Here is a 25,799-nt window from a genome sequence, read left to right as displayed (position 1 = left end):
TGCCTCTGGATGCCCTAACTGGTATTCTGCCCTTCCTATGTAATCTTGGCCAGGTCACTTAATGACAAAAACACCATTTGCATGGAGTCACAAAGGATGCTTACATCATGACGTCATGGGATCCTCCAACCATGCTCACTGTAACAAATTGTATCTCATTCAATCCTCATTACAAATGCTACATGATACTGTTAGTGCACCCATTTTACAGATGAGAAAACTGAGGCTTAGAGAGGTGGTATTAACTTCCCAAAGTCATACAGCTAATAAATGGCAGAACTGGAATTCAAACTAGGGTCTACTAAACTCCAGAGCTCGAGCTGTTCTGTAATCCTAGAATTCAGGACAGAGATGGTCACTATCCCCACTGTACTGAGGAGGGAACTGACTCAGAAAGGCACGTCACCTGCCAACAGTTGTACATATGGGAAGTAGTGGAGCCAGGATGCAAACTCACTTCTTTTACCAGCAGCCCAATGTCTATTTTGCCAACAACAACAACAAAAAGTGAGGCGTCCTGAGTAGATGATCTCAGAGGTTCCCTCCAGCTGAGATCACAGTGGCACCCATCCCCTGACCCTCTCACCCATCAGTCTGTCAGCAGTGGGAGTGGTCCCCAAGGGAGAGTGTGAAGCACACGTGGACACAGTGGCATCCTTCCACACTGGGACACACACCACACCCTCTGTCCCCAAACCAAGGAGGGCTCCTCTCCCTCACCTGGCCCCGCCCAGCATCCCCAGAGGCACGCACCTGGGAGACTCTAGGCAGGGACACACCCCGGGGGAGGAGCTGCTGTCGCGGTGGGGCCCAGCCCACACTGGCTGGGAGCTCCCCTTCCGCTCCTCCGCGGGCCCCAGGGGACCGACATGGCCCAGAAGAGTCCCAGCCCCGCCCTGGAGCCCGAGCACGTCCAGCGGCTGCTGCTCTCCTGCCGGGAGGCCAAGAAGTCCGCCTACTGCCCCTACAGTCGCTTCCCCGTGGGGGCTGCCCTCCTCACCGGGGACGGGAGGATCTTCTCCGGTAAGGGCGGTGCCTTGGGGTCCCCCTCCGTGGCAGCCTGGGTGGGAGGCCAGAGGAGGACAAGAAGGAAGGGCGGAAGGAGGGGCACTCTCTCCCCTCTTCCCTGGGCCGCTCCTGTAACTCTGCCACTCACCCCTGCCCTGCTTGCTGTCCCAGACAGTGGGGATGAATATTCTGCTCCAATCCAGTGGCTTTCCGTTCTTGGAGGACTGGGAAGCTGAGGAGAGATGGGGAAGGAAGTGGGAAGGGGAAGCAGGAAAGGGATGCCATAAACTCAGAGCATCTGCAGTCCCTGAGCTGGGAGGGAGAAGGTTAACACTTTCTGAGCCCTCCTCTACGTCTGGCACCCTAAAAAGGCTTCCACTGCTACAGGCAAGTCCTCACCGCCCACGCGCTGAGCCAGGTGTTATGCCCATTTTTTCAATGAAGAAACTGAGGTCCGGAGGTGACATGACTTGCTCAAGGTCACACAGGTTGCTGTGACCAGTGCTAGGGTCCCTCAAGCCCTGCTTTCTTCCTGTCACCTACCATCCAGGGGGATGGCTGGGGGTGAAATCGAGGAACCCAGGGGTTACTCCTTAGTGGGGTGTGGGCCTTACAGAGGGTCTTAAGGGAAAGAAGGCAGTCAGAGTTTGGGTAAGCAGCCCTGAGTGCCGGCCTGGGGAGGGAGGGACAGGAATCTGAGTTGGCACTAACCTGCTCCTAAGCTCCTTCTCTTTGGTTTGTTGTTTTTATAGAAAAGCTCACTTGAACAGAAATTCAGACTTGTTTTTGCTAAGCTTAGGGACATCCTCTTTTAGGACAGTGGGGAACGGGGCGTGGAGGTGGCCGGGAAGCCGTGCCCCTCCCCCCTCCCATTCCCAGCACCGCCCTGCCCCCAGGGCAGATGAGAATTGGCCCAGAGTGATAGATGAGAAGCCCCAGCCCTGCTGCCAGGAAATCCCCCTTCCGCCTGGCCTGCGCAGCAGCTAAAGGACCGGGGCTCACTTGTGTGCCTCTCATTGGTAACCCCACCCACACCCACACCCCCAGCATTCCGGGGCCAGGTGTGAGCCCCTGCCTCCACCACTGCTCAGCTGCGAGTCTGGCTGGGAGCCACACCTCCCCCTCTATAGTGGCCCCTTGATGTTCATCTTATCTCTTGTCTTTTGTGGTTCTTTCTGGTTTCACGAGTCACCTGGGTCTTAAACATCTTTCAGCACCTTGAGTGTGTGCTACCATGTGAAAGGACCGTGACTCAACGTTATCCATCTAACCTTTCCAGTCTTTCAAGGCAGTTATTATATCGGCCCTTTGCAGAGAAGGAAACTGAGGCTCAGAGAGGTTAAATGCCCAAGATCACAAGCTGAGATGGGAACCCAGAGCTCCCCTGACTCCCAAGTTTGCTTTCCTGTGCGGAATAAAGAATCTCTGAGTGTCATGTGGAAATTCAGTCCTGGCCCGGGGGCTCAGATGAGCATTAAACATTAACCACCACCTCAAACAACGTTGCAATCCACACCAACCCCGTGTCTCAGGGCCTTGAACATGCAATCAGCCATTGATTCCTTCCAGCGCTTCCATGTCCCCTCCGGATGGTGTACAGAGAGGGGCCCTCCCCATCCTTGCACTGATTTATTCATTCAACAAATATTTGCCAAGCACCAATTACTGGGTAATGTACCAGGTGCTGGAGATACCACTGTGAGCAGAAATGACAGTCCCTGCCCCCCACGGGGGTCCCCTCCTCTTGCACAGGCCATGGCTCAAAGTGGGAGCCTCAACCAATGATTGTAGGAGAGAATGGATGAAGTGAGCAGAGGTGTGGCCTATTTAAAGGGCAGGGAAGGACCTGATGTCACCGGAAAAAGGGTCATGCGGTGGGCACGTATGGAGTTCTTATGCGATGGGGTGCAGGCCCTGGAGGAGTTAAAGGCTCCTGGGTTTGCATCCTGGCATTGCTGTTTCTCAGCTGTGTGACCCTGGGCAAGACCCTTCACCCTCCTGAGTCTCAGCTTGCACATCTGTAAACCGAAGATCACAATACCGGCCTTTCAGGACGGCTGTGGACAAAGCTGGTGTTTCTGGCCTGGCGGTCCTCCCTGATTGTTGGTGCCTGGGCTGCATTAGTCATTAAAGATGTTGAATTTCACCCCCGGTCGTGAGGCTTTAAACGAGCTAATGCCTTTAAAGGAGCTAAAGTGCTTAGCACAGTTTCTGGACCCAAATAAGAATATCACAAATGGCGGCTGCTTCTACTGTTAATGGGGTGGTGGTGATGACTTGGAGGCAGACTGCGGAGCACTTCTGAAGGCCAGGTAGAGACACTGAGATTTGATGAGGTAGCCAGTAGGGAGCCGAGAAGAGTAACAGGAAAGTGGGGTTTGAGGACACTGAGGCTGACAGGTACTCGAGGAAGACTGGGACAGAGGAAAGAGCGCAGGGGGACAGTGTCTGTCTTACTCACTGACAACACGTTGCCCGGCCGATAGTTTAGGTTCGTTGAATGCGTGAATGAGTGGTTTGGCCTAGGACAGCGGCAGACGGGACGAAGAAGAAGGAAAGATCTGAGAGGGATTATACAGGACTAATGGACTGGGTCTAGGGTGGGCAGTATTAGAATAAAGGAAAGGAACATGGTTCTAGGATTTCCAGCCATGGAGACCAGGGAAAGGATGAGACAGAGCTGGATTGTGCTGGGGACATGGTGGGCAGGGACCCACAGCCATATTAATAACTGCAATGGATTAAGCATTCTCTAAGCACTTCTATGAAAGATCTTTTGTAATCTCACAGCCACCACATGAGAGGAGACAATGAGTGTCACACGCATTAGTCAGAGCACTTTGAGTTGCCAACGCCAGAAACCAACCAGAACCACAATAGGCAAGGGTAGATCTTGCCTCAGGGACAGCTGGATCCAGGAACTCTAATGCCACCATGCTCTTCTTTAGCCTTCTGGATGCTGGTTTCTTTCTCTTATCCTAAAGGTGGGCTCTCTCCAGGCATCAGGGAACATGAGTGCAGGCATCCCTAGTTTACATTCTTACAGCCTTAAAAAGCAAAGAGGAAAGAACTCTTCCCCACTAGCTCGAGATGGAAAAATTCCAGGGAAGGGTTCTGATTGGTCCATCTCCAATCACATGCACATCCCTGGGCCAATCACGGTTGTCGTGATGGGGTAGCGTGATGGGGCCAGCTGATTCACACACATATTCCTTCTCAGTGCAGGGTGGGTGGGTCTATTACCACAAGAAGGACTGCGGAGGTGCCAAGCAGACCAAACCAAGAGCCAAACGCACATTTTATGAATGAGATAACTGAGGATCAGATTTTATCTGCTTCCAAATTCCTTGCTTTTTCTGCTGCCCCTCGCTGCATGGGGATATGTGGATACACAGAAGGGGGCAGAGAGAGTTGTGCTGAGGAGGGGGGACAGATGGAGGGCATTTACCAGAATCCCTGGATCTCCTTACTTAGAAGGAAAGGGAGGGTAGATGGCGGTGAGGCAGGACTTGGAGAGGAGGGACCTTGAACAACCAGAGGAAACCTGATAGGGCAGCAGGGAGTGAATTAGAGACGATTAGGAGGCAGAGAGGGCACAGCTGAACTTAGACACTGAGTTCACAACTCGTAGCGGGCCGAGTCTGCCCAGTTCTGTAACTGTCTCCAGCTGAACGAAACACCAGCCTCCGTGGAGTTTGCGCCCTCAGAGGCAGCTGGTGTTCTGTCCAATTCAAAAGCAAGTCTGAGAGCTTTGCTGTCACAATCTCATAATGATGATCTTATTTCTTCTATTACCCCTGACCCCGGCCAGGGCCTTGTGCCCCTCGCAGCTGGGCCACCAGGATGGTAGTTAATAACTACAACAATTACCTTCTGTCACTGCTGTGGGGAGAGTGACAGAGAGAGGAGGAGCTCACCGGAGAAGAAAGAGATGCTGGGGGAAGGGGCAGTGAGGACACAGAGAAAAGAGTTAAGATGGGACACAAGGGGGCTGGGGGGAACGAAGTCAGCCCGGGGCCCCCAGCCAGCGATGGTGGATTGCCGGGTGGGAGGGCGTGGAGGAGACTCATGGAGGACCACCCTGCAGGCATCACCCAAGGGATGGGGGAGTTTCTCTCCTTCAGCTCATGCTCTTGGGGTGGTGGTCTGTCTCTCCCTCTCTGCAGAGGGATTGCAGCACTCCATATGTTTCACTGACATTTGGCGGGGAGGCGGGGGAGCACTTTTCTGGATCACGTGTAATTAATTTGGGAGGAAAAAAAACATGTTAAAAAACAACAAAAAAAAACGTTTAAGGACATCCTGGTTAATTGCTCAATTCGGCTCGTCTTGGCTTAACCTTTAAACCTAATCCTTCATCTGTCTTCCCCTGACCAGCCCCTGATTCCCTCCCTGGGCTCCCTTTCTCCCCCAGGACCACCCTTTGGAGCTCTATATGGCCCCGCTCCACAGTGTTTGACCCAACGCAGGCTCCCAGCCCCACCCATAGCACTTCTAGGTGAGTCAAAGCAGGCTTCCCTAACCAGCTTCCTCTCCTTACAGCCCTGCCCACCCTCCACGCCTCGCTCCCGCTGTGCCCCCCACCCCAGCTTCTTCCACTGGTCCTCTGCACTGTCACTCGAAAGCAGCTTATTACAAAGGTGAGCTTCACTAAAATCCCGCGTCTCTATAGCTGAGTTGGAATAGGATCCATTCGTGACACTGCGTTGCACTTGAAGCAGAGGCAGGGACGTGGAGAGAGTGGAGCATTTCTTCAAGCACGCGAACGTGACAGTTCTCTAGTCCAGTGATTCCCACGTGTGGTCCCAGACCCACAGCCTCAGCACCTCCTGGGAACTTGTTAGAAGTGCCAGTTAACGGGCTCCAACCCAGAACTACTAAAGCAGGAGCTCCAGGGGTGGAGCTGGGAAATCTTTAAGAAACCCTCCAGAAGGTGCCGAGGCCCACTTGCTTGAGTGTGATGAACCCCCGCTCGAATCTTAAGATCCCTCGGAAGGCAGAGCGGACGCAGAGAGGGGGACATGCTCTCCGGCAGTGCTCTCTTCTCGGGGGGACTGGGTCCCAGTCACCTCCTTGTGAATTTCTTCCCTGGCTGATGTCTCGATGACATCTGACTCCAGCCCTGCCTTAAGCAACAAACCTCCTCAGAACATGGCCTCACTGAAATGCCACACAGAAAGACACTTCTTTGTATCTGTCATGTCAGGATGTGAGTTGACTCCCTGACCCCCACCTCAGATTTACGCTCTGTAAAATGGGGTTAGAATAGGATCTGCCTCACAGAGTTGTTAAAAAGGTTAACAATAGAATGCAGATGAAGTGTTCCACAAGTGCCTGGCAAAAAAAAGAGAGCAATAAAAGAAAAGATTAAAACAAAGCAATGAGTAATAATAGCACTACCATCATAGTATTATTTCTGGTCCAATCTTATAATTATGGATTTCTAACTTGGTGCCATCCCAGCCCGTCTCTCCTGTGTGTTTCAGAGTCAGTGAAGGGAACACAGGGAATGGAGTTGGCTTGCCTGTATACATGTCGTTTTGTGCTCTGGGCTTTAGGAAAGCAAAACAAAATTGTCTGGCCTTTCAGGATCAACAGTTTATGGGTTTCCTTCCTCCCTTCCTCCTCCTCTTTTTTTTTTTTTTTTTTTGTTTTTTTAGAAGCAAGACTCAGAAATTACACTTGAACTTGCTAGAGGCCCCACATACAGTTATTCCTTTGCATCTCAGAGATTTAGCACTAAAGTGAGAAATTCTACTCTTTCGATAATAAGTAACTGAGAGCCTCGCTGGCCTCACTGTTTTAGGCCCTGGGCACACTGGCTGTTCCAGGCCCTGGGCATACAGCAATGTACAATATAGACAAAGTCCCTGCCCTCAGGAATTTCTACTTGGGGGATAATGGGGGAATTAGATATTAAACACATTCATTTCAGGAAAGTGTGAAGTGTTAAAACAGGATAAATGGATTAAGAGGGTGGGAGGTGAGGGGGGAGGAAACAATTTTAGTTAGAGTGATCAGGGAAGACTTCTCCGAGGAGATGACGTTTGAGCAGAGACCTGGGTAGAGTGAGCCATGTGCTTATAGGGGGAGGAGAGTTCCAGGCAGTTAGAACAGCTGGTGCAAAGGCCCTGTGGCAGGTATATACTTGGGGAACAGCTGGAAAGCAAAAGGAGTTGAGGTCCAGGATGTAGGCAGGTTGGCACCAAATTACGAGGGCCTTGTAGTCATGGAAAGAATTTCAAAGTTGCCTGAAGGACAGAGACAGGGCCACTGTGACACCTTGTCTGGAAGGAACAGAAGCTCAGTCATACAGGCCTTCCACCACCAAAGCCTTGACTATCATGCAATTAAGAACAGCAGCTCCAGGGCTTCCCTGGTGGCGCAGTGGTTGAGAGTCCGCCTGCTGATGCAGGGGACACGGGTTCGTGCCCCGGTCGGGGAAGATCCCACATGCCGCAGAGCGGCTGGGCCTGTGAGCCATGGCCACTGAGCCTGCGTGTCCAGAGCCTGTGCTCCGCAACGGGAGAGGCCACAACAGTGAGAGGCCCACGAACCACAAAAAAAAAAAAAAAAAAAAAAACCCAGCAGCTCCAGCTGCTGAACACTTACTCTCCATGCCAGGCTTTGTGCTCATTGCTTTACACGCGCGATCTCAACTCATTCTCACTAGAGGCCTGCGAGGAAGGTGCTGTCATCTTCATTTTACAAATGAGCACCCTGAGCCTCAAGGAGGTTCAGTCCCTTTCCCAAATTCTCAGAGCCAGGAGGGCAAAGAACAAACTCTCCCTCTCCTTAAGTGGCCCGTTGAAGTTTTTACACACAGTGAAGGAAGAGTTCTCTGTATGAGGTCACTGTGAACTTCAAAAGCAGACACAGGCAATCATCCTGAGAGGCCGGGCCCTTTGCAGTCTGGCAATTTGCTTTAACATCACATCAGCACAACCCAAGATTTATGTGAATCACGTCTAATGGGAAAAGTGTCCCTGAGGCAGGGATGAGGCAGGGGTGGGAGGGTTGCTAGACGGGAAGTGGAGTGGGGAGCAGCTCTTCTGCTTCTGGGAGAGGCAGAAGTCAAATGCAGCAAGGTCACAGGTCGGCAAAGGTGGGAGGGGCAGGCAGGTCTGAGCAGGCAAGGGTATGTTTAAAGGAAGCCATTTCCAGCAGGCATCGGGAACCTGTCTGGGGAGACTAGGTAGGGAGCAAGAAAGACTCATTCATTTAACTTTCACTGACCTAGCAGAGAGCCTGAGCATTTAGGGGCCACTTATCCAGGCTACAGTAACTCACATGTGAATATGAACAAATGCTTTGCCAAAGTAGGCAGTCGATAAATATCAACCACTCCTTTCATGGTTGCAGCTCCCTGATGGCTCCCTGTCCTGTATCCCAGCTGTATTAACTGATCTCTGTAGGGTTGCAAATGATAGGAATGCTATTTTTTAAACTATTTTAGGCAAAAGGAGGCTGCATTGGTTCCTATAACTAAATGGTGGCAGAGCTGGAGTGTTTCTGGGCTTCAAGGGCAGCTGGCATCAGGAGGCCGGACTCTTTTCCCACCATCTCTCATCTGAGTGTCCATTTCGTTGCCTCCTATTGGTGTTCTCCATAAAGAAGGGAAACTAGCTGGGCCCAGGCCCAGCTCCTGGTGTTAGAGAGGGACTGATGGTTCCTCACGCAGGAGAACTCTGATTGGCCCAGTGTGGGTCAGGTGCTCAACTCTGATTGGCCCAGTGTGGGTCAGGTTTCACCCAACACTTCCACTCACATCCCATTGGCTCACCCTATAGGACTGCCCCAAGCTTCTAGGGGGGCTGGGAAACATAGTCTCCAGCTGGGTAGGCATGTGCCCAACTAAACTCCAATGGATTCTATTGAACACGGGGAACAATTAGTCTTTGCCACAAGACCCCCTGTGGCCTGTAAGTATCTGTACATCTTTCTTCCCACACGTAGGACCCACTTATAAACTTTCTGAGGGTGACAACCCAAAGTCCCCCCAGTCACTGCATTCCGCTCTAACAGCAGAATCCCTTGGTGGTGCAGAGCCCACCTTCTCAGGCCGGGTGTGGCCTTGCTAATCCAGTGGCCTGAAAACTAAAAATGAATCATCTGTCCCCCACTTCACACCCACTCTGGCCATACACAACGTGGAGCAGGAAAGGCTAACAGTCATCAAATCTCCCATTAGGAAAACAGAACACCTGTTGGCCACCAGTCCGTGCAGTTATCAGACCTGCTGGGCAAGAAGTGTGAAAACTCCCTGCCCCGGGGTACACCTTGCCTCCCCTTTCTGCCCTGGGGGTGACCCCCTTGTCCACGGCCCACTGGGGCCCCTGGCTTTGCCCTCTGGGAGCTTCTTCCTCGACCGCTATCCTCCTCAGCCTTACCTCTGAAGTGGGTGTCAGAGAGAACGCTCTCCTTGGGGGCACACAGCTCTCTCAACTTACTCCTGATGGTGGAGTCTTGGGGGCCCCAGATTTCTTTAGGAGTTGAACAATCACAGGCTTTTGTAGGCCAGACTTTTGGGTTCTCTGGCTATCCAAATCTATCAAAAACTTAGAAACCTTCTGGTCTGTTTGCTTCCACTTTCATACAGGAGTAGCACACCCAAAGAATCCTTTCTGTGCAATAGTTCTTAAGCTCGCCAGCTCCCTTCTTTACTAACTGGCTTCCCTGCCCAGCCCAGCCCTGCTGCCTCATTTTAATGGTGGCTACCTTGAGGCACCTGAAACAATGACTGGGTGGAAATGACAGCCTTAATCAGATCTTTGCCACAGGGCTGATTCACATTGCTAGGTAGAAAAGTCCTAGGTAGAAAAGTGTGTACCATGGTTTGCCTTCCAGGTTATTGCAGGGTGGGGTTTTACCAAATACTCTGCCACAGAGTAGCAAGGGCCATCTGCTTTCCATCTTGCCACATCTGTATTTTCTTTCACATTGCCCAACTGCTAAGTCAAGGCCACATATTTTTGATTTTTCTTTTTTTTTTTTTTTGGTCAAAGCTACATCTTATTTTTAGCACAAATTTCTGTTTTGGTTAGATACAGGTTAAATTACTGTAACAAAAATATCCCAAGGGCTTCCCTGGTGGCGCAGTGGTTGAGAATCTGCCTGCCAATGCAGGGGACATGGGTTCGAGCCCTGGTCTGGGAAGATCCCACATGCTGTGGAGCAACTAGCCCCGTGAGCCACAATTACTGAGCCTGTGCGTCTGGAGCCTGTGCTCCGCAACAAGAGAGGCCGCGATAGTGAGAGGCCCGCGCACCGCGATGAGTGGCCCCCACTTGCCGCAACTAGAGAAAGCCCTCGCACAGAAACGAAGAGCCAACACAGCCATAAATAAATAAATAAATAAAAATTTTAAAAAATATCCCAAAATACAATGACTCATACCTGACAGAATTCTCTTTTTCTCTCACATGATGATTCAGAGTAGGCAGCTGGTGCAGGGCAAGTAGGCAACTCAGCTCTGTTCCAGGAGTTGGCCAGGGTCCCAGGTTCCTTCTGTGCTGTTGCTTCTCCATCCCTGTGAATATAAAGCGCGTGGTCAAAGGTGTCCCACCCCAACCCAGCCTATGGAGGGGAAAAGAAAGGAAGTAAAGGGCAAGCAGTCTCTTTACAAAAGATGTGATCCAGAAGTTTCCTACCTCACTTTGGGCCACATCCCATTAGCCAAAACTTAGTCACATGGCCGTACTCTGCTGCAAGGGAGGCTGGGAAATATAGTCTCTGAGTGGCCATGTGATCAGCCATATGGGAATGGGAATCACTTGTATTACTTAAAGGAAGAAGGAGAAAATGAATACTGGGGAACAACGAATATCCTGCCTCAGGGAGAAGGCAAGCTATGAAGAGTGACATACTGAATATGACAGCCTGATGGTCAAGGGAAAGCCCAGCTCCTGTGGCCATTGGTTCATGGCCTCACCTCCCTGAAAATGCGGAGTCTGTTAGTCAGCCAATCTGGCTATGCCAGTGCTTTGTTACCTGGGAGCAGCCCTTGCCCATTGCCCCCAGGAACACTCCAGAGAACACCCCTGGGGTGGAATCCCTTTGTGCAATCACAAACATCTTTTGCAAAGCTTGAGAGCTTTTGTTTGTTAGTTTGTTGGTTTTGACAGTTTTGTTTTGCAATACAACTCGCAGAGAACCCTGGTTGAACCCTGGCAGCTGGTATCCACACCAAAACTTTTGGAGACTTCCCTGGCGGTTGGTCCAGTGGTTAAGACTCCACGCTTCCACTGCAGGGGCCACAAGTTCAATCCCTGGTCGGGGAATCACGATCCCACATGCCGTGCCACGCTGCATGGCCAAAAATTATTTTAAAAAAAATTTTTTTACTCAGGTGCAATCTTTGAATCAGGATCACCACCGCACCCCACCCTGTGGCTTCTGTCTCTGAGACCCAGGGTGGGGGGCTCTGCTCATCTTCTTAAGCCTTGGCATCTCCCTTGGCCCTGACCTGACCTCTGGTGGGGAGATGAGGCTGAGTTAATCTGCCCTGTGATGCTGCCCCTGCTTCCAGGCTGTGCTTCGAAATGCAGGCATCAGATAAGTGATGAGAGTGGGAGGTTCTTGGGAAAAACCACTGCACCAGTGGGTCACGGAGTCTCCCAACGCTTCTGGTCAAGTTGCCCTCTCCTTGCCCGCACCTTGTTCCTAGTAGCGGGTCCCTCCCAGCACTGGAATGGGGTAAGCCTCTTACTCTACATATGCAACAGGAAGTGGCTCTGCTGCAAATAGCACTGGTCTCTCCTCTCTTCTCAGGGTGCAACATAGAAAATGCCTGCTACCCACTGGGCGTCTGTGCTGAACGAACCGCCATCCAGAAGGCCATCTCAGAAGGGTACAAAGAGTTCAGGGCAATTGCTATCTCCAGGTGAGTGGGAAAGGCTGCTCACAGCAATATTCATTCATCTATTCAGCCAACATCCACCACACACCAGTTATTCATCCATCCATTCATTCATCTAACATGTGCTTATACTGCGCTTCCTATGGTGTGGGGCACTCTAGGGCTGGGCTGAGTGCTGAGGGTAGAAGATAAATAAGAAATGGACTCTGCCCTTGGTGAGCCTGAAGAGCAGGTAAACAAGCAAGACAACTCTAAGACAAAGGCAGGCGCGCTCTTGTTCTAATAATAGCGCAAAACACAACAGAATCCCTATAAGATACAATAGAAAGGCAGCAAAGAAACAAAGCTAGAGGGACCTAAAAATCACCTGGTATAGACTTGCCTGGCCACTATACCCATTTTACAGTTGAAGAAACTGAGACCCAGAGATGGTGAGCAACCTTCCTAGGAATTAGTGGCGAAGCCGAGACAGATACATATCTAGAGCCTGACTCCAGGGCTCATTCCACTGTGCCATGCTGTGCCAGGAAAGGAAACCTTCTTCCCTGCTCTCCTTGAGCTGATACTGAGATCCGTCCTTCACTGTACCAGCTCCTTCACTTGGCATCAATCACCTCTAGGTGCAAGAACCAGGATAAAAGGACAAGCTGGTGGGGTGACACCCAGGCAAACCCAGGCTATGGTCTAAACTGATGAGATTCCAGCCCAGGTTCTGGCTGAACAAGAGCACTTATTAACTCTCTCTCCAGGCCCCAGGCATAATTATCCAAGCTCCCACGTGTGTGCCCTCAAAGGGAATTCGTTGAGTTCTTACTGGCCCTGGACCCAGACTCAGTGGCTTCAGGATTCAAAGCATGTGAATGGGCTCTTTTATTAATTTGGACCCCATTATGCTTCTGATTTAATGACGAATTGCTTCTCTGTGTACTGTTGCATTGTCTATGAGAGTTCTCGTAGCAAGATAACGGTGCAAGGAAAATAACTTGGGAAGTTTTGAATCCACCCGGAAAGAGACTGCAAGGCTGACCAAGTGTTGGTCTTTAGGGACATCCGGGTGCATGGGTCACGGACTAGGTGTGAATGATCTCTTCATTGTGGTGGAGATGCAGGACCTTTCTGGCGGAAATGTAGGGGCTGAGAGCAAGGCCTATGGCGTCTGTGTGACAGAAACCAGCCCCAATTTCTTTTTTTTTTTAATATTTATTTATTTATGTATTTTTATTTGGTTGAGCCGGGTCTTAGTTGCGGCAGGTGGGCCCCTTAGTTGTAGCGTGCGAACTCTTAGTTGTGGCATGCGTGTGGGATCTAGTTCCCTGACCAGGGATCGAACCCAGGCCCCCTGCATTGAGAGAGTGGAGTTTTAACCATTGTGACACCAGGGAAGTCCCCCCATTTCTTTTATAAGATCCTAAATTTGGCCTCAGTCTGGCCCCCAAGGTGGTCCGCATTATTGAAGGTTTTCTTCCCTGAGTAACGGAAGTGAAGGATGCACTTCTGGAGAAGGGCCCCAGCTTCCAAGAGCTCTCCCTGTGACCAAGGTCTGTCCTGGCTTCCCTCCGGCTTTGGGAGGAATAAATGAGGCCGCCCTGGGGACATTTTGTGCGGACGAACAGAGATCAGGATGTGAATTACACTTTATAAAAAGAGGGTGGGGGTAACTCAATTTCAAAGCTGATCCAAGAAAATAATGATATTCTGGGGAAAAGGAGGCCAAAGTCAACAAAAGGATAATGGCAAGGTGGCCCTGCTCTGTTTAGAATGTTCCAGATGAAAGGCGTTTTCTCTTGGTCATTATCTACTCTTAAAAAGCATGACTGAGTTTCGTTAGTGATGATTAGCAAATGTCCTTGTTTACACAAAAAACGCATTTTTCCAGCACCCAACTGCTCCTCTCCAGGTACTCAGCCTGCGCCAGCATTCCCGAGCCAGAAAAGCAGTCATTACTGCACTAATGATTTGTTAAATTGAGAGTGTGGATTTAGAGGGTGAATGGGAGGTGCCAGCTCCCTTGTTAACAATGATGAGTGTGAATAGTCTCAGAGAGCTCCCTCGAGATCTGTGAAGTGGAAAGTGCACAGCTCAGGTGGGATTTTGCTGACAGAGAGATAAGCTTGCCCCACTGGGGTCCTAGCTGTCATCATCAAAGTCGATAGGTTTCCAGCCTGTCAAGTCTGATAAGCTGGCCTCAGTGTGTGACTGAGGTCAGCACAAACCACAGGAAACTGTCAACACCCGGCACAAGGTGGAAGAGGCAAAGGGCAGCCGAGAGGGAGAAAGGCGAAGGGAGGAGAAAAGGTCCCCGTGCACCCAGGACCTTCTGGGGTGCTTCTTCTCCCGAGCTTTTCATTCTTTCTCTTGGCTGGAATGTTGAGTAATGCTTAGGATCCCAGGCTCCCGGGTTAGTGAGACCTGGTTTCAAATCCTTCTCCACTACTGACCTTGGGCACATTGCTTCAGCAATCTGAGCCCAGCTCTTCTTCTGTAAAGTGGAGGAGAGTGATGCCTACCCATTGGGCTGTTGGGAGGACTCGGGGTGTGCAATAAATTAAAACTATTGTTTTAACATTATCATTATTACTTCTGCAAGCTGCAGAACTACCAAAGGCAGAGTAGACAGATCCTGGGTTCAAATCCTGGTTACCAGCCCTGTGACCTTGGGCAGGTCACTTCACCTTTCATGACCTTTAACATGTAGATGGTAAGAGTACCTACATAGTTCCTGTCTTATAAGGTTATAAGGGGTTAAACGAGTTAATATACATATGGCCCTTAGCACAGTGCCCGGCCCAGAGAAGTGCAGTGTAAGTGTGAGCCATTATTATTGGGCTGTCCCCCAGTTCTCAGAGCTCTGCTGCCAGGATGTACCATCTTGTGACTTTTGGTGGTTGAACCCGAGACCACATCCAACATTCCAGTGGAATGCATGTTCATACCCCACATTGAAAACCCCAATGCAGGTCACCCTCTCCAAGGGGCTGTCCCTTGGGCAGTTAGCCATGCATGTCACAAGATTGGGAAAGGAAATGGTGAGCTTGGTAGGGGCCAGATCATACAGGGCCTTCTAGGCCGTGGAAGGGAGGCTGAATTTCACTTAGAATACCTCTCCCGTAACCCTAACCACAGTCTGCCTGTAGTTATGACATTGGCACACAGATTTTATCTCCCTTCCAGACAGCAAGGTCCTTGAAGTCAGGGATTCTCTGATTGGTCTTTGTTGCTCCCTCCCATGCTTGCCTATCACAGAGCAAACTCTGAGCCAACATGTGTGCAATGAAATAAAAAATAACAGAGTCCAGCCTCCAAAGAGCTTATGAGAGGCTCTGGCTGCAACATCGGTCACCTGGAAACCAGATGGGTAAATCTGGCTCAGGGTGCATCCTGGGCAGGGGTCCCCGCCCCCTCACGTTCCCATGGGATCACTCTGAAGCTGAGAGTGTGCTCAGAGAGGACCCACCTTTCCATGAGCAGGAGCTTCCACATGTAAAAGGGAGTTGTCATGGCGATTAAATAAAATAGCACCCCTCCACTCTCTCTCCCCTCAGCTGCTTTATTCAATGCATAGCATCTGTCTCTGTCTCCACTTGATACATGGTTGACTGGTTGGTTGATTGGTTGGTTGGTTATCTGGCTCATCTCACGAGTCAAAACCTCCTGAGAACAGTGAATTTTGCCTGGCTTGTTCACTGCTGTATCCCCAGCACTGACAGTGCCTGGCACATAGTAGGTGCTCAATAAATAAATGTCCGTCGATTAACATGTGATAATGACTATAAAGTACTTCGGAGGATGCCTGGCACATTCTAGGCACCTATTAAACAATATGATAATTATTGTTAATACACAATAAGGCACATTAATTATACAATAGTGCATAAAGCACACAGTATGTAATAAAACTGTATATGACAAGGTACTAAAATTATGACAGAGCTTATATATGTGAAGGAAGAGTGTCAGTGATTAGCAGAGGCAATAACAATGTGTGTATAGCATTCTAAAGTTTACCAAGGCCTTTGCACACCTGATCTCATTTTATCTTCTAAGCATTCCTACAAAGTGAATGACATTATTCCCCACATTTTATAGGCAAAGAAATGACCCTTGCATGGGTTAAAATGACTTGGTCAAAGTCACACGTAGTTAGCAAAAGGAAGAGCTGATCAAGAACCAAATTTTAAGTCCTGTAATTGTCCAGAGGTATCACAGAGCTGTGGGTCTCAGAAGAGCAAGGGTGATGGTGGCCACTGGCTTAACCTCTGGTGCTTCGTCAGGCTTGGAGACTCTTACAGTTTACTCTTTCTTTAAACACCGTCCTTTGTCCTGCTCAGGGCTGGAGGACTGCCTTCAGGTACCTTCACTCTCAGAGACAACCCCTTGGCTGTAGGCTTCTCTTCTCTGACTTTCTCCGATGCAGGGAACCCAGTTTTCTCATTGACTCACATATGTCTCAGGGCCTTTGCACATACTACATCCCTTGCCTGCAACACAGAAAACCCCAGAGCTTCAGAGTAGCACTCTGTTACTTCATCTCACTGAATATATGTTCTTGAAGGTAAAATGGTCATTCTGACACTCAGGTTATACTGAGAATTAAATGAGATAATGTCTATCGAGTGCCTGGTAAAGAGCTTGGGGCAGAGCAGGTGCTCACTAATGGTGACGTATGAACTCTACACTTCCTCCAAGGACCGGGCCAAATGCCACCTCCACCATAAAATATTCTCTCTCCCTCCCTAGTCAGGGAGGGTCTCCTAGTTACCATGCATTCTTACTGCATTTTGTTTGAAATGATAACTCATCTAGTTTTCTATGTCACCCACTGGGCTGAGCAATCTGCTGAAGGCCAGAGACAAATTCTCCTTAACCTTTGTGTCCCTGGGGCGTTGGTGAGAGTAAGCGCTCACTAAACGTTTACTGAACTCACTGATGAAAGTAATGGTCCTGCCCATGGCCTTGCCTCTTGCAAGTGCGGACAGCTCTGTGCGCTTCTTCTCAGCCTCTAGGACGCAGCACACCTGTGAACCAGGGACTGCCTGGTGGGATTTGACTTAATCTGGAGGCGGGCAGGACTTGGGGCCTGAATTTTAGCAATTGTCCTCTGGCCTCCGAAGAGACTGATCCGTGTTTGATTCTCTGCTTCCGCAGTGACTTGCAAGATGATTTTATCTCCCCATGTGGGGCCTGCCGGCAGGTCATGAGAGAGGTAAGCAGCTTCCCTTTCCTTCTGGAACGGATGCCTCCCTGCTCTTCCCCGGGCCTTGGGAGCTGAGCCAAGCTGCCAGTGAGGAGACACAGCAACTGTCCTGGTTGCTGAGCTGGCTGATTCCTAAGGCCTTCCCAAGCTTGCGTGAATCACTGGAAATTATTCTTTCATTCAACAAATACTTACTGAGTGTCTGCTCTGTGCTGGGCATTGACCTTGCTCTGGGGAGACAGCAGTGAAAAGGCAGGCCAGGCCCGGCACTCACAGACTTTATAGTCTAGTGCAGGAGACAGACAAACAAGGAGCAAAATAAATCAACAGTAGAGTTGCTGAGAGGGACGAGGGCTACAGAGAAAAGAATGCAGAGAAAAGGAGTCGAGAGTGACAGAAGGGGCAGCTGACTCTAGGTCAGTGTCAGAGCAGCAAACTACAGCCCAGGGGCAAATCCAGACTGCTGCTTGTTATTGTAAATAAAGTTTTATTGGCACGCAGGCATGCCCACTCACTCACACGTTGTCTCTGGCTGCTTTGCTCCTACCACGGGAGAGATGAGGAGTTACAACATGGACCTTATGGCCCGCAAGGCCTAAACTGTTGACTACCTGGCCCTTTATGGAAAAAAGTTTGCCAACCCCCTGCTTTAGATGGCCAGGAAGGGCCTCTCTTGGAAGACGGCATTTGAGCAGAGATATAAATAATGAGAAAAGATGAGGCAGACCAAGGCCTAGAGATTTCCAGGCAGAGGAAGCAGCAAGTTTAACGCCCATATACTTGGTGAGTTGGATGAGTCGTATGAAGGACAAAGAGGCTAGAACACGGGGGCAGGGGTTGGGGTGCGTGGTGATAGGAGGTGAAGTCAGAGGGGTGGGCAGGGGCCAATCATGCAGTAGGCCATGAATGGAGGTACGTTTTATTCCAAGAATAAAGAGAACTGAATCGTACACTTAAAAATGGTTAAAATGATTTTACGACATTGAAACAAAAGTTGGGGGAAGAAAAGAATAAAGGGAATTCACTGGTTGTTTTTAAGAGGGAACTTAAAGGATCTGATGTACTTTTTACAAAGATCTTCTTGGTGGAAGACTTCAGTTTCTTCAATCCTAAAAACAAAGGGGTGGATCTGGCCGTGGCTTCTGAATCTGGGCTCAGTGAAGTTTTTGATATGTAAACGTACATTGGGGGAGGGGGGATGTCCGTGGCTTTGGTGGACTCGCAAAGGGGCCTGTGTCCTCCAGAGTCCCCAGAGGCTAAAGCCACCAGTTTAAAGAATCCCCACGCCCTTGGGCTCTGATGTGACGTCATTGGCCCCTGTAAATACAGCATCTCATGTAATCTCCACCCCCCAGCTGGAGAGACGTGTGGGTCATTATCCCCATTTCTCAGGGAAGTGAAATGACCTGCTGAAGGACATGCAGCCGGTCAGTGGCGAGCTGGCATTCACCGCAGTTCAGGCTGACTGCAAAGCCCACACTCCCCGCGGAAGCCTCCCTGCCTTTATGGTCCTATAAATGGAACAAATTATTTTCGGCCCCAGTGGAGATATAATGATGCCTTGCAGCGTAGGACCTGCTTATTCCATGGGGGCTTCTGCTCTGGGAACTGTCTGAAATGCGGGGAAGTGGGGCTTCCTTCAGTTTTGCTTTTGTGCCTTGGGGGTTTCAAAGCATCTCTCGAACATGCAAACATCTCCGTCCTCCTTCTGCTTCTTGCCAGGACTGCAAATCAGGCACAATTAGCAGAACTCATGTCCCAAATCCAGATGAAAAATGCCACCACGAAGGCACTGAATTCACAATAGGCACTTCATCTCCCATTAGAGGGGCACAAATGGCTGCCCAGCACCACGGCATGTCCAAGGCCACATAAGGAAAGCACACCAGAATGCCAGCTCCCTGACTCCCGAGGCCCTGCCTCAGTCTAATTGCTCATTGCTGTTTTCTCCAGACAGATTAGATGATGGCAGATGAGAGAATGGGGAATGGAAAAGCTGAAGGAGGGAGAGGCAAAACTGAAACCAAGATGCAAAGAATAAGAGCTGAAGCTTGGGGGCCAGGGCCCTGGTGCTTAAACTCACCTCCACTCAAACTCACACCCATGCCCTCAGGCAGAGCCCGCCAAGCAGAAAAATTTCCTTCCTTAAAACATTAATTTTAAAAAGCCAGAAAAGGGAAAGAAATTGGGTCATTTGTAGAGACATGGATGGATCTAGAGACTGTCATAGAGTGAAGTAAGTCAGAAAGAGAAAAACAAATATCGTATATTAACGCATATATGTGGAACCTAGAAATATGGTACAGATGAACCGGCTTGCAGGGCAGAAATAGAGACACAGATGTAGAGAACAAACGTATGGACACCAAGGGGGGAAAATGGTGGGGGTGGTTGGGGTGGGGGGGATGAATTGGGAGATTGGGACTGACATGTATACACTAATATGTATAAAATGGATAACTAATAAGAACCTGCTGTATAAAAAATAAATAGAATTAAACTTTAAAAAGATAATAATAAAGTAAAATAAAATAAAAAGCCAGAGACGGATTGTGCCTGGTGATAAGTTGGTGATTCAGACTGAGGCGTGAACAGCAGGCGGCAAAGCTGAGCGGTCACTAGGAAGCACAGGTCATCAGTAGGAATGGCTTCCATTGATGGAGTATTTACTACGCGCCAGACACTGCTTGCAGGCACCTCCAGGACTCAGCACTGGCCAGGCAGAGCCTCGGGCTGTTGACTCCAACTCCAGGACTCTCTCCATTACACCACAGCTGATTTAACTCTCCACCTAGGACACCTATCTTCCTGCCTAATAAGTCTTTTGTCTCTAAAACCACTTCACAGATCAAGACACACACAGAGACCCAAAGAGTTTAACCATTTGCCCCACGTCACACAGCCAGCATGTAAGAGAAAGATGGGGACAGAGATTTGGGCTAAAACTCTGCTTTCCTGACGTTACCCTGCAAAACCTCAGTTTCCTCATCAGTAAAATGGGGATAGTATCCCCCTCCCTCAAAGGGTAGATGGCGAAATCCTGCATGTTCCATGTCGGGTGTGGGGTGAGGCAGGCACGCCGCCTCTCCTGGCTGTCAGGACTTACGGAGAGGCTCTAAGGGAAGCGGATATTAGTTGTTCTTTTTCACAGCAGGAGGGGATCTGGCCCCAGGGGTTAGATATTGTTCTTGTAAAGCCCTGGGTGAGTCCTTAATCAGAGAACGGAGCATTGATCCGCCCTTTAGCAAGGTGCAAGCACTGTGCTAACTGCTTAATTTGCCATCTTTCACGGGCTCCTCCCTCAAGCTCTATGCACCAGGTATGATTATTGTCATTCCCATTTTACAGGTGAGAACACCGAGGTACAGAGACGCATGTTAGACAGTAAGAGATAGAGCCAGATTCAAACCCAGGTCAGCCCTCAGCCCTCACCCCTTGGCCACACTGCTTCCCTCACACTGGCTTTGTCTCTTCCAGTTTGGCACTGACTGGGCTGTCTACATGACCAAGCCGGATGGCACGTACATTGTCAGGACAGTCCAGGAGCTGCTGCCTGCCTCCTTTGGGCCCGAGGACCTGCAGAAGATCCAGTGAGGGACGGGGAACACCCACCGCCTGGGAGACCCTGGGTTCCCACACGTGCTTAAGGGGACAGCCACCCAGAGAACTTCATGAAGATGTACTCACAGACCTGGGGACGCCTGCCTAGTGGTCCCCAACCCCACAGGTGCTGGGCAGAGATGACTTTTCCAAATTACACTCAAGCAGTGGGGTTTCTACTGAAGTGATACAGGGTTTCCCTCCAGCCTGGGCCTACAGCCCCTCCTTGCAACCCTCCTTGTCCTCCCTAGGACTCAGAGCGCCCCCGTCCCTCTCTTCCGTCCTGCCAAGTCTGTGCTGTCCTGCTTGGTTCTATCCTATCTAAGGTTCTATCCTGCTCTGAGCGACTTTTCTAATTATAAACATTACAGAACATACTGATTCGGGAGAGCACGTTTTGCTGTCTCAATCCTTGCTGTAGCTCTTAGGAGGGGCAGGGTGATTCGTCTTTATAGAAGGACCTGGATTCTTTCTTCTGGGAGAGGAAACAGGCACCTTGGACCTGTGTAGCTGGTGTAGAGAGCTGAGTTTTTAGGCTTCCTGCCCCTGCCTTCTCCAGATGGGAGGCCGCTGGGCTGGATCTTACTGCCAACGGCCGTTTCTAGAGTCGTTCTGGGCTCAGTTAGACCCGGGCACTGGATGCTGTCACCCCCAAGTATAAAGGGGGAGGCGTGAGTTTGTCTAGACAGCAGAGCAAATGTCTCTATGAGGACATACTCTGTGTCAAGTACTTTTGCGTGGATTATTTTGTATTTAAAGTACTTGACAACTCGGCGAAGTAGCTATCTCCCCCTTCTTACAGATGAGGGCCTTGGTTGAGTAACTTGCTTTAGGACTGCAGCAAAATTCAAACCAGAATCCAGGTCCTGTAACTCCCACTATGGTCTAGAAACAGTGCCTGCTCCTTGCCACCCGCTGGGATGTGGCAGATCTGGAATTGGAACCAGGTCTGTCTGACTGAGTGTTTTTCCCATTCTCCCACAGCTGATGTCTGGCTGCCCTTATTTACTGAGTCTCTTTTATATGCCAAATACTGCAGAGGGAAAGATGTATAAGAAACAGTCTCTGCCCTTGAGAAACTTGCCGTCTGATGGGGAGAGAGAGGTGTAAACAGGACTAATGCACAGAAATACACACTGTGGTCCAGGCGGGTACCAAGTGCAGGGTAGGCATAGTTGCGGGGGGCATGCTGCCTTCTGGGGAGTGAGGAGGGTCAGGGAGGGGACTGTCTGTTGGTACAATTAGGGAGGTGAGGACTGAATAAGGGAAGGAGCTAGGCTGGCCCTGTAAAGGGGGCTGACAGCTCTGGGTGTCCTCCCTGGAGGAGTTGGCCTTGGGGTGAGCTTTGGTGGCTGGGGTACGAATAGGGTGTAGATTTTCCTCTTTCCCAGGCAAGCAAGTTGCTGGGGACACAGGAAGTGGACAGGTAATTCACCCCTTCCCTGGGAGTCCTTTCTACTGAGATCAGAGCACCTGCAGGGGTTACTGCCCGTTAAGACTGGCTTTTCCATCACACACCCAGACCTACCTGCTGCCATCCTGCCTTTCTTTAGAAGTGGCTGCTGCGGCCTCCAGCACATTCCTCTGAATGTTCTCAATAAAGAGGAGTGGAGAAGGAAAAAGAAGGAAGGTGAAAGAAAATAGGCCAAGATGTTAACATCAGTTAAACTTCTGCTTGATGCGAGTCTAGATTAGTGGGTTTTTTCCTTTGTACATGTCTGTATTTTTTAAATTTCCAAAACATTTTTTTTTTCTATTTAACAAGAAAAAAATGGTATAGCACAATGGTTAAAAGTTGGAACTTCAGAGTTGAACAGCCTCCAAACCTTGTGGCTTTGGGCAAGCGATTTCATTGCTCTGAGTCTCAATTTCCTCATCTGTAAATCAGGGATGACAGTTCCCAGCATACAGCATTGTCGTGTGGATGAAAGGAAATAATGCCCTATTGAGAGCCCAGTGCTGGGTCCTCAGTAAGCTCTTGATACATGCCAGCTGTTCCTTTTATTAAGGGTGACAAATTTGGGTCCTCTGATGATGGATTTGAGTTTTGCAAACAGGCTTTTACATTCATTTAACAATTGTTTATTGAGTGCCTACTGTGTTGCAGGGCTGGGACCTGACCCTGGGGATACAATAGTAAATAAGACATAAAATCCCTGCCCTCACAGGGTTCTGTCTAGCTGTGGCAAATGACATCTAAATGATTCTAGTACTTCATGACAAGGGCCACCCAAGGGGAAGAAAGTGCTCCAGGGGCAAGTCACAGGAGGAGTGGAGCTTGCCTGAGAATGGGCAGAGCAGCCCTGAGGAGGGGATATTTCAGCCAGGGCACAAGAAGGGTCAGCGCATTAGGGAATGCGGTTTGGGGAGGGTCAAAGAATGAGGGCTGTCTGGAGGACGAAGCCCAGTGTTCTTATACTTCATGGAAACAGACTGGGGAAGGCAATTTGCAAAGAAGGATTCCAGAAATTATTTGAACAACGTCCCCTTGGAAGAATGACATTCATTTGGCTGCAGAGAAGCTGGGAAGTTTGTTTAAAATAAAAGCACTTTCATTTTGCAGTCCCACTGTTCTGAGGGCTGTGATTTCAGAGCAGCATGTGCTCTATTGTTCAGGGCTGTCTGTGTTTTTTAGGACCCTAAAGCTGAGTCCCAGATTCCCATGGACATATTCCAATAGAAGCATGTATATTTCTGTGGCTCTTGCCAGCTGCTGCTAATTGCTTATGTAAACTACAAGATTCTTTAGGATTTCCTTTTGGGAGGGAAGAGGGCACAACTATGATTGATGGATGCCAGGGGTACTTTGGGTACCTGTGTCAGAAATGAAGCCAGAAAATGCTGTTCAAGAATAAATAATGGGGGCTTCCCTGGCGGCGCAGTGGTTGAGAGTCCGCCTGCCGATGCAGAGGACGCGGGTTCGTGCCCCGGTCCGGGAAGATCCCACATGCCACGGAGCGGCTAGGCCCGTGAGCCATGGCCGCTGAGCCTGCACGTCCAGAGCCTGTGCTCCACAACGGGAGAGGCCGCAACAGTGAGAGTCCCGCGTACCACAAAAAAAAAAAAAAAAAAGAATAAATAATGGAATGGCCTAATAAGTCTCACACACACACACAGTATTTTTTATACAATTATATGAGCACAGAAACAGGCGTGGAAGGAACACCTAGTCTGTTAACAGTTTTTGAGGGGGTATGGGAAGGGGAAGTTAAGCGAGGGGCAATTAAAAACCTGTTTCCTGTTCTATGACTGAACAGGAAAAAAAATGGCATAATGATTGTGTTAGTTACCTATTGCTGTGCAACAAATTATGCCAAAATTTAGCAGCTTGGGACAACAAAAATTTATTATCACACAGTTCCTGCAGGTCAGGACTTTGGGCTAATCTAGGTCATCTCAAGGTTTCATACAAGGCTGTAGTTAAGGTGTCAGCTGGGGCTGCAGGCTCATCCAAAGGCTTGACTGGGGAAGGATCCACTTCAGAGCTCACAGGTGTGGTTGTTGGCAGGACTCCGATGGGCTGTTGCTGTTACCATTTAGTTCCTTGTCACTTGGACGTCTCTACAGGGCAGGTTACAACACAGCAGCTGGCTTCCCTCAGAAGAATCAAGCAAGAGAGCAAAAGAGGGAGCAAGACAGATGCCAGAGTCTTTTGGTAACCTAACCATGAAGGTGACTTCCCATCACTTTTGCCAAATTCTATTCCTTAGAAGAAGTCACTAAAGTCCAGCCCACAGTCAAGGGGAGGGGATTCCACAAAGCCATGGTTGGGGGGGCGGAGGGGGTGTCACTCTAAAGATGTAAAAATTGAAAATGTACATAGACAGGAAAAAAGAAGAAAACAGAAAAGTGGTTAAGGGCGGGAGGAGGACCAGAAGAAGCAGGCCTGGTTGGCCCTGTTAAGGAGTTGACCTTATTCCAAAGGGCAGCTATCAGTTTCAGATGGGGTGGGGTGGGGTGACATGGTCAGCTTTGTGCCTTAAATAGCTCAGTCTGCCAAATCAGGGGATAATAGAGAACTGAAGGAAATCATAGAAGAAATAGCCAAAGGAGTAAAATAGCATGCCTCTGGGCTTAGAGGGAGTTGGAACAGGAGACCGTTTGCTTTTCATGATGAGCCCATCTCTATATACTGTTAGTGTTTTTTTAAACCAAGGATGCATATTACTTTTACTTAAAAGACTTTTTAATTTAAAAAAAAAGAAAGAATAAAAGAAAGAAGCTTGTAGAAAGGAGGTTCATTTAGCAATAATGTAGTGTAAATTCTAGAGAGCAAACTCAGCAGTTGATTCTGTTGTGGGCGGGGATTGAGCTATTTGACATTCCTGTTGTTTCCTTCTGGTTTCTCCTCTGGCTCACCCCTGGGAAGGTGGAGTGAGTCATGTGATTTTGAGTTTGAAAGATAGCCCAGCCCCTTCCTCTCTCCACCCCCTTGGGAGGGCTGGAGATCCAGCAGACCCCATGCTGGGTGCTAGGGGATCTAAGGTTTAAAAATCACAATCCCTGTCCTTACAGAACTGAACGTTTAGAAGGGGAGACAGAGTAGGGGCATCTAGCCCAGTCTAGGAAAGGTCAGAGAAGGCTTCCTGGAGGAGGTGACCTCAAGTATGAATGGGGATTCGTTCAAAGAGGTAAATTAAGACAAAGGGATCAGCATGATGCTTGGGACAACTGCAAGTAATTCGGTATTGCTGGACCACAAAGGGCAGGGAAGGGGGACAGCAAGAAAGATGCTAGGGCCAAAGAGTGAAGCACATTCTCTGCCAGGCTAAGGAGCTTAGGCTTTATCCTGAGAGCAATGGGCAAGGGCAAAGAGCCTGTGAAGGATTTTAAGCAGCAGGTGACATAGCCATATTTGTACTTTGAATAATCACCGCAGGGCAGCAAACTTACCGGACTGCATAAACCACAGACTGAATGTCTCAACAACACCACACCTCCACAGTCCATCACCACCACATTTGCATCCACCTTGCCCAGGCAAAACAGAGACACTTCTTCCCAATGAAATCTCACTCTCTGCCCACCGTTGTCGGATTCTAACCTCTAAAAACTACAGCCCAGGAGTTCCAAGTAGCTGGATTTTGATCCGGCAGCAGCTTTGCTCTGTCAACAGTTTTAGCAAAAACCCCTTCCACC

At 49.5% G+C, this 25,799-nt stretch overlaps 1 protein-coding gene across 1 annotated transcript; it reads left to right on the top strand.

The window, feature by feature from the left end:
• Positions 1-665: 665 nt before the first annotated feature.
• CDA (cytidine deaminase) lies at positions 666-25,799 on the top strand. The gene is made up of 4 exons (XM_029227263.1): positions 666-1,023; positions 11,779-11,890; positions 17,012-17,069; positions 20,538-25,799. The coding sequence occupies exons 1-4, from the start codon at positions 870-872 to the stop codon at positions 20,652-20,654; spliced, it is 441 nt and encodes a 146-aa protein (XP_029083096.1). The 5' UTR covers positions 666-869; the 3' UTR covers positions 20,655-25,799.

Source organism: Monodon monoceros, unplaced genomic scaffold (assembly GCF_005190385.1).
Source record: "Monodon monoceros isolate NGI ecotype Baffin Bay Population unplaced genomic scaffold, NGI_Narwhal_1 Super_Scaffold_18, whole genome shotgun sequence".
Taxonomy (NCBI): Eukaryota; Metazoa; Chordata; class Mammalia; order Artiodactyla; family Monodontidae; genus Monodon; species Monodon monoceros.
The sequence above is the reverse complement of the archived record's forward strand: the minus strand, read 5'-3'. Positions and strand labels throughout refer to the sequence as shown.

Excerpts from the sequence above, each read along its gene's own strand:
- CDA (XM_029227263.1), top strand. The coding sequence starts at position 870 with ATGGCCCAGAAGAGTCCCAGCCCCGCCCTGGAGCCCGAGCACGTCCAG. Across the intron at positions 1,024-11,778 it reads GGACGGGAGGATCTTCTCCG|GGTGCAACATAGAAAATGCC; the intron begins GTAAGGGCGGTG and ends CTCTCTTCTCAG. Across the intron at positions 11,891-17,011 it reads AGGGCAATTGCTATCTCCAG|TGACTTGCAAGATGATTTTA; the intron begins GTGAGTGGGAAA and ends CTGCTTCCGCAG.